The 13045-nt window shown below is 41.6% G+C and overlaps 1 protein-coding gene across 4 annotated transcripts in view; it reads right to left on the bottom strand.

Annotated features, from left to right (window-relative positions):
• The window catches only part of PLEKHH1 (pleckstrin homology, MyTH4 and FERM domain containing H1), a 52705-nt gene that overhangs the window by 14908 nt on the left and 24752 nt on the right, over positions 1-13045 (bottom strand). For 2 of the 4 annotated variants that reach the window (XM_033147264.1, XM_033147281.1), the window contains exons 7-17: positions 10392-11377; positions 9452-9530; positions 8883-8974; positions 5586-5736; positions 4887-5029; positions 4527-4637; positions 4051-4137; positions 2626-2787; positions 1642-1722; positions 1299-1478; positions 770-878 (exon numbers count right to left, since the gene is read on the bottom strand). In XM_033147264.1, coding sequence (XP_033003155.1) covers positions 770-878; positions 1299-1478; positions 1642-1722; positions 2626-2787; positions 4051-4137; positions 4527-4637; positions 4887-5029; positions 5586-5736; positions 8883-8974; positions 9452-9530; positions 10392-11377 — 2181 coding nt within the window. The remainder of the gene's footprint in view (positions 1-769; positions 879-1298; positions 1479-1641; positions 1723-2625; positions 2788-4050; positions 4138-4526; positions 4638-4886; positions 5030-5585; positions 5737-8882; positions 8975-9451; positions 9531-10391; positions 11378-13045) is intronic. The other 2 variants (XM_033147273.1, XM_033147291.1) reach the window with 1 other exon arrangement.

Here is a 13045-nt window from a genome sequence, read left to right as displayed (position 1 = left end):
TAGTCATGCTGGCCACATGACCTAGAAGCTGTCTGCAGACAAACGCCGGGTCCCTCGGCCTATTAGAGCGAGATGAGCGTTGCAACCCCAGAGTCGTCCGCGAGTGGACCTAACAGTCAGGGGTCCCTTTTATCTTTTAAACATTAGGTACTCACCTGCATTCTCAAGCAATGTACTCTGAGCATGTAGATCAAACATAACTTTTCAGATTAACACAACACAACAACAAACAGGCCACTTGTAGAAAGGTTTCGTTTCAGTTGTGAGGCGAACACCATTTAGTCTTTTTATCTTCTATAGTCCAAATATACTGTGTTTAATTAAGGGTTTGTTACTCCACGTCTGGCCAGGGCAAGGATGGAAGCAGAACTGTCTTTACAGTCTACTTAGTTGGATTTTGCACATTCATTGTGCCTGCTCACCACTGTGGAGATGTCATAAGAGGAAAAGAGTATCTATCTGCAGTGGTAGAGCTTCATGCTCTGGCACCGGGGGGCGGAGAGCAGGTGGGGGTGGGGGTTGGGCTGGCGCGCATCCTGGGGGCGTGGCATGACGCCTGTGGGGTGGGGTGCACAGTGCTGCCAGGGGTGGTGAGCTCCCCCCGCACTCTTCTTCCTCTGCCAGTGTCTTATCTGCCAGAACATTTCCAATTCCTGTGCTTCAAAATTGTCTGTTACAACATTGGATCAGGAGGAGGGGAAGCCACCATGTTGACAAACTGCAACAACTCAACAAGCTCTTGGGGGAAAATATTTTCCTTTCTACTTACTTGGGTCTCCTTCTGCATCTAGTAGCTTCCCAATCAGCTGCTCATAGGCAGTGCCGGCCTTTGCACTGCTACTTCCTGCTGCTACTGTCAGATGGTACAACCAGGTATCCTTGGAATAAAAGGGCAAAGAAGACTGAGCTGAAAATCTCATAGGATCAACCTAAGAACTTTAAACATATAGCATACCGTCTGGGTGTATCATCTGGCACCAGTGATAGACAGGGCTAATTTCTTCAGTCTCCAGCATGTGCAGCTTGTTTCTCAGTCTATAACAGGGACACACTCCTTCCCTCACAGCTGAAGGGAAGTTATACTAAAATTGCAAAGATTTTGTACCTGGGAAAATACAATTGTCACATTTCCCCAGCAAAGCACATCATACTTAAAGTTCCATTGCTGATAACCTGGAGCCCTCCCATGAGTACGTAATAGAATAGGTACATTTTAAATAATAAATTCAAAATAACGGAGTTTATTATTTAAAATGCATCTATTCTGTAAGGCGGTTAATTATTATTTTCCTAAATACCTTCTCCTGTTTGGTACGAATGAGTAGGTAGGTGGGACTCTGCTCTGGAGGGTGAATAACCAGGGTGCAATGTGAAGAAAGCAGCCGCCCTCCATTAGCCTCATAATCTTCATCAGAATCACAGGAGCGATCCACTTCTTCCACCTTTGATTCCCGCAAGTGCAAATGGCCAAGGGGGCACTGAGAAAAGAAGGCCAAACAGGTTAAGCTGCATGGTAGAAAATACATGTGTGCATTAAATCAATAAATAGTAATAAAAACAGGAGGATACAGGCTGTGTAAGGAGCTGTTGGCTAGGACTGATGAGAAAAATGCTGAATATAAAAGCGGATTAAAAAAATACCTTATCTTCCTGACTGCGATAATAGTAAAATGTTTTTCCAATCAGCGCACACCAAACCAGCTTGGAGTGTCCATGTTTCACCTGCAGAAACAGCCCGGGAATAAAAAGATTTTCTTTCAATTTGTTTGCATGGGTTCATTAATTTTTCTGGAAAAGTTAGAATTGCACACACACACACACACACACACACTTTTCTATCTTTCTCCCTTTTTGATAAAAAAAACCATAATGATTATTGTGTTTTGAAATATAGTTCTGAAGATCTACAAAGGAAAGGATATTCTGCTTTCTATTAAACATTCTTCAATTTAAATCCTTGTTTAGTATAAGACACTGTTGAGTTTGATCATATTCCTACTTAGACCAACTTGGTTTGGCTGTCAAGATTTAAATTCCAACCCGTAGAACTAAAACACTGCTTCAAACTTTGTCGGGGGGGGGGGCAGGGAATGTCCAGCCATCATGTAATGTAGGAAAGAGGATCATATGTCAAAATGTCCCCAACCAGCTACATGGAGAAGCCCTGGTCCGCTCAAGACAGTAGAACCTTGCTCTGAGGAGCTTTTTATTTTGACTTTCTTCAGGCTGCTACAGTATACTCAGCAAAGCAATGAAAAAGTAGCTCTTGAAAGGGCCAGACCCGGCTTCAGCCAAAGCTCTTCTGCTCAGCCCACACCTGAGAAGACGAGATGGTGAATCCGAGTTCAAAGTCTATGTGAACTAACCTATCAATTAAGTATTGCAACAGTAGGTTTGTTACAGTCTATCAATGTTGGGTTTAATTCTTTTGCGTATTTATTGTAGTGCATATCCATCTACCTGTGCTGTCCCCACAGCTGTGTTGCATCTCAGCCTTTGCCAACCTGGTGCCCTCCCCGTATTCTGGGCTACAATTCCCATTAGCTCAATGGAAATTATAGTCCACAGCACCTAAGGAGCAGCAGGTTGGCAAAGGCCACTGTTTCTAGTGCAGATATGCAGTACCTTGGTGAGCCAGCCTTTCACAGTGGGTTTGGCATCACTGAGAGGGACTTCCGTAGGACTGGTCGCTTGCACCTTCAGGATGTTTTGAAGGACACAAATCCATTCTTCCAGAATGTTAGGAGAGTCAGCTGACAGGAAATAGGTTCGTTTTTCAGTGATGAGCTAAAGGTGAAGGAAATGTTACATGAAGGCTTTTGCCATATTAATGTTGTTATTGCAGTAAATGAGTTGCTTTCTAATGTTCTGGCCACATTCACTAGAACCTTTCAAGGCAAGATAAAAGTGCCTTAGGAACATAGTAGAGGCACTGTGACTCTTCATCCATTTTGTTACTCACGCGCACACACATACACAAAGCTAGGAAGCTGTTCAGCTATTTCTTCCATTGGCACTGATGAGCTGCCAAAGGGGGGAAAAAGCAGAACCGTGATGCACTCAGTGAGATGTATTGCCAGTGTGTTGTTTATTATGACACACACCTCAAAATTTAGTTGCTCCTCAATGCCATTCGAAGATATAAAAATCAGGCTAGGTAATATCCAGAGAAGAAGTGGCAGCAGAAGAATTCCAGTGGCAGCACTGCTCTGCAAATATTGCAGGAGCACTATTGCAAGTTTTGTATAAAGGGGACATAACAACATAACAAGATCCCTGCTGGGTTAGGCCAAAGGTTCCTCAAAGTCTAACATCCTGTTCTCACAGTGGCTGAAGCCCATAGGAAGGACCCAAGTGTAGCAGCACTCTCTCCCCACTTGGGATTTTCAACATCCAGTATTCAGTGGCATACTGCCTCAGATACTGGAGGTAGAAAATAGTCATCATGAGTATAAGTGATCTAAGCAGGATTTAACCTTTGTCAAATATAGCTGATAGTTACGAAATTTCGTGTGATGTGAGAATGTATCTGTAGCTTCACATCTTTCTGATTTTGATGACAAATTAAGAGAATGGATATGTGGCCCCTGTTGACATTTCTGATATTTTTGCATTTTCTATTTTTATTTGTGTTTATATTTTATGTATGATGGAATAAAAGACATTCAATTGTTTTTTTTAAAGTATGTGTAATGAATCTAAACAGAACAAAGTGCTGTAATTTAGACGTTTCCGCATTATTGACAGAAGTGCAATAATACTTGGGAGACTTTACAGGAAAGTGGGCTGTGTCAAAACCTTTTTACAGCTTTCTTCAAACATTAAAGGTTAAGTTTACGTTGAGTATTAGGTTTCAGGTCTTCTAGTATATGAACTTAATCTGCCTGATCTTTTCTGCAGGGCAAAACCATATGAAAACCAAGAACTTCAATTCAGGTTTGTCATGACAGGGAAAGTTGTCTCAATTAAAACATTTTATTTCCCTGCCAATCTCTGTTAGTGCCCTTCAGACTTCAGAAATAAGAAACAAAGGTCAAAAGCAATGCTCACTTGGAATGTTTGAGATCCTTCACCCCGTATGATCTGGCAAGAAGAATTCAGTTCCACCTGCCCCTGGGGCTTGCAGATGACATCACTCTGGAGAGAGGAAGGAAATGCAAGAGACAATGAACAATAAGATATAAGGGATGGAGAAAAGGTGGGGCACAACCTCCAAGTAACATTTTGCATACGTGGCTGGTTTACTATATTCACAGCAGAGAAAGCACCCATGACATGATAATGTTGCTAATAAATATTTTAAAAATTAGGACTGAAAGCACGCATTGATCAATAAATTAATGAACAGCCCCAGATTTAGTAGGTAGGACTGTGAGTGATGGTGGTTTCTGTGTGAGTTCTTTGGAGGGAATAATATCTCGTTTCTGTTACTGATATTGGGGATAAAAAAATAACATATCAAATATGGCCAAAGGATGAGTAGTTTATTAAAAACTATTGACTATGAGGATTTGCTACTAACTCACCGGGGACTTATAATACATGATCTGTCCATTTCTCAACACAAACCATCGCCTCTTCCATGCCTTCACCTGGTTGCCCATTTTCAGCAAATAGCCAGATTTCTCCAGTGGCTCCTAGATGAAAGAAAACAAATATATTCTCTTCAAGGTGCAAACCAGGGCTGGGGAACCTCAGGCCCTCAGCCCTCTTTAGCTGGATTCCTTTGGGATTCCCCCAAGCTCAGAACCCCTCCCCAGTCACATCTCTCTCCCTAGGCCACACCCCTCACCAGCTGGCAGGCACTGGATTTGTTCTATTTGAAAAGGTTAGTGCTAAGACTGCCCGAAGTGCAGATGGTGCTGGTGATGGGAGGAATAGCTTACACTGCACACTCCACCATCCGTGGAATAGGATGATGTCCTCTGCAATTTGAGCTCCGGTTCAGAATAATCTTCATCCAGGGAGTAGGCATCAGGGGGGATGGCGTAGTCACTCTCCGAGCTTAGCGAAGACATAGAGACACCTGCTAGAAATAAAAGAACCCAAGAACATGCATGCTTGCCTGGTTCAGTAAGACCAAGCTCGCATGCAGAACCAAAACTATTGAAACAGGCTCACAAAATTACCAATAATCTACTAGCCTAATTACCAGTCATCTAGTAACCCAAAATTAACATTACTAGCAAAATGCCTTGACTGCAAAGGCAAAACTGACACGTCTTTTCCCTAGTGTATAACCTGTTTGAGATGTTCAATTTTTTAGAGCTGAAGCAGTAAGATTTCAGCTGGACTAACAGAAGGATCTCAGTGAAGTTTATGAACTTTTCACCATATGCTGGGGAGCTGACTTATAGTTTATAGCAGATAAAAGATAATTTCTAGACTGGTTTTTAAAAACACATTTACCTGGCATTAAGCTCCACTGAAGCAGACATGCCTAGAAGTGTGCTGATAGTTCTACTACAGTTGAAGACCAAAAATCCCTGATGATTCTGGTCTGCTACCTGTAGATGCTTTTAAATAATTTCAAAGCTTCTTTTCCCAGCAATTAAGAAAGCGATACTGCACTTCCTTCCTCTTACCTCGCTTCACTGCACGAGGACTGCCTGGTATGCTTGTTTTTCTGCATTCAGATCCTGCATTGGAGGTTCTGAAGCTTACATGAGAGCTGCAGTCATCATCAGAGCCGGAGGACTCGTCTAAGAAAGGAACGTTGCTGATTTGGGTAGCTTTCTGGAAAACAAGCCTCCAAAGTCAGGATGAAAGGGAACGTAGGCATCACAGTTCACAAGAACCTTTTGCAAACTGCCTTGAGGTTTTTTGTTTTGTTTTTACAGTCAAGCAGCATATACATTTACAAAATAATAATAAAAAGAGAGCTAGCACAAGAAAACCAGTTACATTGTCTCTACACTCTGCCCCAGATCAAAACAAGCAAGCCCCTATAGTTGTGCATTTCATTCTCCATGCCCTAGAGCAGGCATAGGCAAACTCAGCCCTCCAGACGTTTTGAGACTACAATTCCCATCATCCCTGACCACTGGTTGTAGTCCCAAAACATCTGGAGGGCAGAGTTTGCCTATGCCTGCCCTAGAGAAACACATCACCACTACCAATGGCAATTAGGGTTAGGAAAAAAGACAGAAGCTTAGGAAGGAGAGATACACATGATTTCTGCTTGAATCCAAGGCTGTGGCTATGGGAGAAGCAAGACCTTCTTGTAGTGTTAATGCCGTGAGCCCCTCCATCGTAGGCTCAGGTTGTATATAGAATCATAGAATCATAGAGTTGGAAGAGACCACAAGGGCCATCCAGTCCAACCCCCTGCCAAGCAGGAAACATCATCAAAGCATGCCTGACAGATGGCTGTCAAGCCTCTGCTTAAAGACCTCCAAAGAAGGAGACTCCACCACACTCCTTGGCAGCAAATTCCACTGTCGAACAGCTCTTACTGTCAGGAAGTTCTTCCTAATGTTTAGGTGGAATCTTCTTTCTTGTAGTTTGAATCCATTGCCCCGTGTCCGCTTCTCTGGAGCAGCAGAAAACAACCTTTCGCCCTCCTCTATATGACATCCTTTTATATATTTGAACATGGCTATCATATCACCCCTTAACCTTCTCTTCTCCAGGCTAAACATACCCAGCTCCCTAAGCCGTTCCTCATAAGGCATCGTTTCCAGGCCTTTGACCATTTTGGTTGCCCTCCTCTGGACACGTTCCAGCTTGTCAGTATCCTTCTTGAACTGTGGTGCCCAGAACTGTACACAGTATTCCAGGTGAGGTCTGACCAGAGCAGAATATAGTGGTACTATTACTTCCCTTGATCTAGATGCTATACTCCTATTGATGCAGCCCAGAATTGCATTGGCTTTTTTAGCTGCTGCATCACACTGTTGACTCATGTCAAGTTTATGGTCTACCAAGACTCCTAGATCCTTTTCACATGTACTGCTCTCAAGCCAGGTGTCACCCATCCTGTATTTGTGTCTTTCATTTTTTTTGCCCAAGTGTAGTACTTTACATTTCTCCCTGTTAAAATTCATCTTGTTTGCTTTGGCCCAGTTCTCTAGTCTGTTAAGGTCATTTTGAAGTGTGATCCTGTCCTCTGGGGTATTAGCCACCCCTCCTAATTTGGTGTCATCTGCAAACTTGATCAGGATACCCTCAAGCCTATCATCCAAGTCATTGATGAAGATGTTGAATAAGACTGGGCCCAAGACAGAACCCTGTGGCACCCCACTAGTCACTTCTCTCCAGGATGAAGAGGAGCCATTAATGAGTACCCTTTGGGTTCGGTCAGTCAGCCAGTTACAAATCCACTGAATGGTAGCATTGTCTAGTCCGCATTTTACCAGCTTCTTTACGAGAATATCATGGGGCACCTTGTCAAAGGCCTTGCTGAAATCAAGATAGGCTACATCCACAGCATTCCCTTCATCTACCAGGCTTGTAATTCTGTCAAAAAATGAGATCAGATTGGTCTGACATGACTTATTTTTCAGAAACCCATGCTGACTTTTAGTGATCACAGCGTTCCTTTCTAGGTGCTCACAGACCGTTTGCTTAATGATCTGCTCTAGAATCTTTCCTGGTATTGATGTCAGGCTGACTGGGCGGTAATTGTTTGAGTCCTCTCTTTCCCCCTTTTTGAAAATAGGGACAACATTTGCCCTCCTCCAGTCTGTAAATAAACTGTGTATCTTTTAAGACACTACAATCTCTGCTGTCCCTCCAACTCAGGAAACTGTAAGCACCTAGAACCCCTGGAATCCTGCACTGCTTGGTTGGCGTGCAACAACATCGTCTTATTTTAGTTAGTATTTAACAGATTGTGGCAGAAAAAGTATCTCATGGGGAACAAAAAGCCCGCTCTGCCTTTTCCCATGATGTCTTTATGCAATTTTGGGCCTACTTCTGGGTTGTGCATTATTCGGATGCATCTAACTTGGTCATTGCCTGTAATTTCAGGTGCAAATATGAGCCTAGCTTGAGGTCTTTCTGACTTCTGGGAAGAGGATGAGACTAGGCAGCATGTGTGTGGTGTGTGTGCACAGCACAGGCAAGATTCACTTAACGGCTATCTAGACAATTTAAGGTATAGCCATAGAATGAGACATCTTCATGCATACAAGGAGCCTGACCAAGACTGAATGATAGACCTGCAGACAACCTATTGATTGAGCCTTCATCTTGATTTGCTTGCACAAAATTTACATGGGGGTTAGATTACATGTATGTATGTATGATGGTCATCTACCTGGTTTGATTGTTCGCTTGATTCCACACACCCTTCCTCAGTAAACTGAATAGCTTTATTACAAATGTAATTACTTTTGCTTATGGTTTTCTGCCAGTAATAAGAAATTAGATTTCCAAGGACCTATTTCCATCACATGTCTGCTTTGCACATGCTCTGTTCCATCTAGTTTCTTGGCAGGTTTAAGAAAAACACAAACAAAAATTGTGTGTAAATTGTTCACACTTAACACTGGAGCACACATTGGTATACTTGTTATATGCATTTTGTACACATTCTTTCCCTAAAATATACATTTTTATGCTTTTCATAGCATTTCCCCATAAAATATGCACTTATATGTATGCTTAACATAAAATATACCTTACTGTGTGCATTTTTTTGTACTGAAACTGCATCACAAAACTCAGAGAAGTGCATAATTCAGTTGATACCTGCATTCAGATTTGCATATGGGTCAGGACTGGAGAGTTAGATCAGTTCTCTTTAAAATGTTGACTGAAAAAAATTCTCCTCCGTCCCTGCTATGAGCTCTCCTGCCAATTTATTGCTTTCCACATCTGTTCTCATGGAGTTGTCCACCTTCCCATATTGCTCCTAACACAAGTGTCATCATTCTTACCCCTTTTAGCATGGTGTACACAGGCACAGTGACATTTCTGTAAATGAGGCAGGTGAACGTTCCAGCGGGTGAATAGCTTGAAGAATTTGAAGCTGAGATTTTGATACGTAAAGGAAAGAAAGAAAAATGACAAGCTGCAATTAGCATCTCCACAGCATGTTTAATGGATGAGTTTTAATTAGCTAGATGGGGCTATGTGGATAATCAACATTTATGTGGTAACAGGGGCTCTGACCAAGATTAACAAATGACCATGATATCAGAAACCACATTGAAAGACTATGCGTTGGTAAAGACTACCCATCTTTCATCTCCCATATCTCCATCACAAAGAAAGCATAATTGATGGAGGCGTCCTTTAGTGGAGCACTAAGTTTGCTTGTTGTTTCTGTGACTAAATGCTCTTCATCACCAAATATATACCAGCAAATGCGGTATAAATTCAGTCAGTAGTACATTTATCCCAGAAGAGTTTACATGAACAAATGTTCTGAAAATATACCACCAGATAACACTAGTGGTATCTGGTCACGTATAGTGTCTTTGGGACAATTTTAGCAAGTACTTACTGCGGCTAGAAGAGTCACTCCCAAGAGCAACTTCTGAAAGCCTCATGCCAGACTTGGCTACTGCATAGATCCGACTCTCCTAAAACAAGGGGGAAAGATCAAGGGGGAAAGACAAAGCAAAAATGTAACTTTTGGTGAACTTAAGGCAACTTGGGCTGCTTTGTCCCTTCTTCAGGTCCTGTCATCTTTACCTGAGAGTTACTAGCAACTGAGCTACAAGCAGATCTCTCGGGTGCACAAACTCATAAGCTGTCTTTTGGACAGAAAGGGAGACACAAAAGGTCCACCTACAGTTTAATTGTAAATAGACTCTTCTTGGAAACATACGCCGGGAGGGAAGAGGATGGGGTGCATGGCGGAAGAGAAGCTGCAAGAACAGCTGCTTCTCCCCTACAAATAATGCACCTCCAATTCTGTTTGAAAGAGGGAAGCAGTGGTCATAGTTGCACTGGCTTGATAATGTGTAGTTTCAGTCTCTGAAATATACCCTGAAGCAACTGTGAAACACACAAGAAATTAGAAAAGGAAGGAGAAAATAAGTTCATATCAAAATTATATATGTTCATTCTCAATACCTACATACATCTAAAAAAAAGGAAAGAAGAACAGAGATATGAATATTCTTGCAGAGGTATTGAAAAAAATTATTTACAAAAGCATCTCGGCTTCCTGTTGCTACAACTTGGGTTGGAGTATTGTTTAGGAGTTTTTGTATATTTATTTTAGTTCTTATTATTTGTTCCAGTTCCTCTGATGGCAAATAGAATTTGTGCCTAATATATAACATGTGGATATATAACATTAGATTAAAATAACACCTTTGCAATATGCACAGTTATTTCCAAGCTGCAATGATTTTGTTGTTGTTGTTGTGTTTTTTTTATATAAAAAATGCAAAGAATTAAAGTCTTGGGCATGTACTGAATTCAGAATATCTTACCCAAGATGGAAATCTGTGCAGTGGAGGAGTGGGTGGCTTGCCTCCTGGGTCCATCACTCTGGTTTCAGAAGTCCATGTCTCCTTATTACAGCAAGATTGCTGATGAATCTCTTCATTCATCCCTGCCTCCTCCCCCAGACAGTCTTCCATCTCCATGTTCTCAGCTACTTCTTCATCTATATCCGTCTCTTCCACTTGTCCCCGGCAATGTGAAGCAGCTCTTATAGGCTTAAAAGTGCCGATATCATTGTTCGCCACATGATGGAAGGAATCTGTACCTGACTGTGGTTGGCTATAATGCCGCTTGGCTAGCAGGATGCTGTCCCTTGGATTGCTAGGAGTCCGAACTTTGGGGAGGGTCATGCTGTTACCTAGTCCAGCTTCCCTTCCTGGGAAATTGTGGGAGGTTGAAGTAATGGATTTTGGCAACTTCAGGGCTGGAGTTGACGTTGAAAGAGAACCATTAAGAACATTTTTCACTTCCCCAGATGAGGATGAGTGCAACCTATGAGTTCTGAAGTCAGTACTCAGCCCATCTGCTGGCTTGCACAAGTCAGATAATGTCTTGTCTGAATCCCCAATGGAATTCTGCAGTTCCTCCAGGGGAGACTGAAAAGTTAAAGCTCCATGAAATTTCACAGTCTCATCTTGGTGGTTTGATGATGGGCAGATTTGGGTGTGTGCCATGGGGACCAGGTCATTTACCGAAGAGTTCTGGTAGTCTGGGAAGTCAGAGATAAGCCTCAGTGAGCTCCGAGAAGGCACCGATTTGTTAACCTCACCCGCTACACAGGCATCATTCATAAATACCACACTTGCTATATAAGGAACCCCTTTCATGGATACACTCTGATATGCCTGTTTGATGTCCATTGCAAGAATCCTGGAATCCTGGTCTGAGTTCTCAAGGAGGCATGACAATCGGTCTCGAAACAGCTGGATGTTGCAGTTGGAAACAGATTCTTCAGAAGGCACAGTCATCAAATCTGCAATTGAGAAAAGACGTCAGAACATAAGAAGGCCCGTCTAGTCCAGCATTCTGTTCTCACAACCAACCAGATTCAAGCAGGACCTGAGTGCAACACCACTCTCTCCACTTGCGATTCCCAACAACTGATGTTTCATAGACCTGAATCGCCTTATCCTGTATGCATTTGGCTGTTTCTCTTTTAAAGCCAGCCAAGATAGGGGCCGTCACTACATCTTCTGGGAGGAAATTTTGTACTTTAAGCATGTTCTATGTGAAGAAGTACTTTCTTTTGTCCGTCTTGGAATCTTCCAACATTCAACTTTCAATGACTCCAAGTTCAAGCATTATGACAGAAGGAGAACAACTTTTCCCTCTCCTCTTTCTCCATAATTTTATGCACCTCTTATCATGCCCCCCTTACCCGCCTTTTCTCCAAGCTTAAAAAACCCAAGTGCTGTAACCTGTTTTTAACTTTTATGTTTTTATTACAAAGTTTTGCTTTGTATTTACTGTTGTAAACTGCTTTGATATTTTTTGTGATATAGTGGTATATAGATATTTTTTATAAATAAATAAACTTTGTACAAACTTCTTTATCTTAGCAATAATTGTGCCCTGTATATATCTAAACAATTAGGAGTGTCTGTCTCGGTTTGTTTGTTTTCTTCCTCCATCTCCATTCCTTTTGTCTTTGGTGTTATGTCTTTTAGATGGCTAGTCTGCGCAGTGACTCTCTTTTGCAAAATTTGATCTGTAAGCCACTATTTCAGCTGAAGAGTTTAGTTTCATTAATTAAATACCCTCAGGATACTGGATCAAAATATCCAATGTATGCTGTAAACTTTTTTTAAAAAAATAATAATTTTATTAATATTATATTATTACACTTTGTAGCCAAGATCCTTATATAATCATATGTAGAAAACTTGTTCCATTAGACCACTCTTCTAAAAACAGGAATTTATAATCTTTAAGCCCAAATCATTTGAAACCCCTCCAACCCATCCATGCTGATGGTTCTGGTGATCTGTAATTAGAGGACAAATATGGCCAGGTAATACAGTTCAGATTATAACACCCCTCAAAACACCCCCAACAGCTCTTACAGGTCTATTCTGAGCAACTAATGAAATGGCATTCTTCATTTGTACACTAAAGGAGAAAGATTCCTTTATAACCAGCAAAATCAATAATCAGCATAATGCTGTCAAAAATGATCTGTATTAAACATGGTAAATTTACCTGCAGTTTTCCAGGTAAACAAAACAGTAGATAAATCTGTTAATCAGTAGAGATGTCTGCAAGAGACTGGTTTTATTTCCAGAGCAGTGGTTAAATTTACCAAAAAACAAAACAAAAATGGAGCTAGAGAGACTCATGAGGCTGGACCTCTTATTTGGAAGTTCTGCCTGTTAATCCCAAACACACTTGGGTGTGTAGTGGAGAGACTGTGGCTATTTAAAAGTGAAGAAAATCCACTCTGCATATGTTCAAAGGCAATGTTTTACGCATTATGACTTGTCACATTGCCATGCTGAGCATGGAAGATAAGGGATTAAACTCTGGTTCAAATTAGCCCCTATGTTGGAGAATCTGAATCGAATCAGACACAATGAGACAGTACGATTATGTGCAGGAGTCAATGTATCATTCACAGCTGTCTGATTGGTGGCATTTTGGGAAC

The sequence above is a fragment of the Lacerta agilis genome, chromosome 1 (assembly GCF_009819535.1).
Source record: "Lacerta agilis isolate rLacAgi1 chromosome 1, rLacAgi1.pri, whole genome shotgun sequence".
NCBI lineage: Eukaryota > Metazoa > Chordata > Lepidosauria > Squamata > Lacertidae > Lacerta > Lacerta agilis.
The sequence above is the reverse complement of the archived record's forward strand: the minus strand, read 5'-3'. Positions and strand labels throughout refer to the sequence as shown.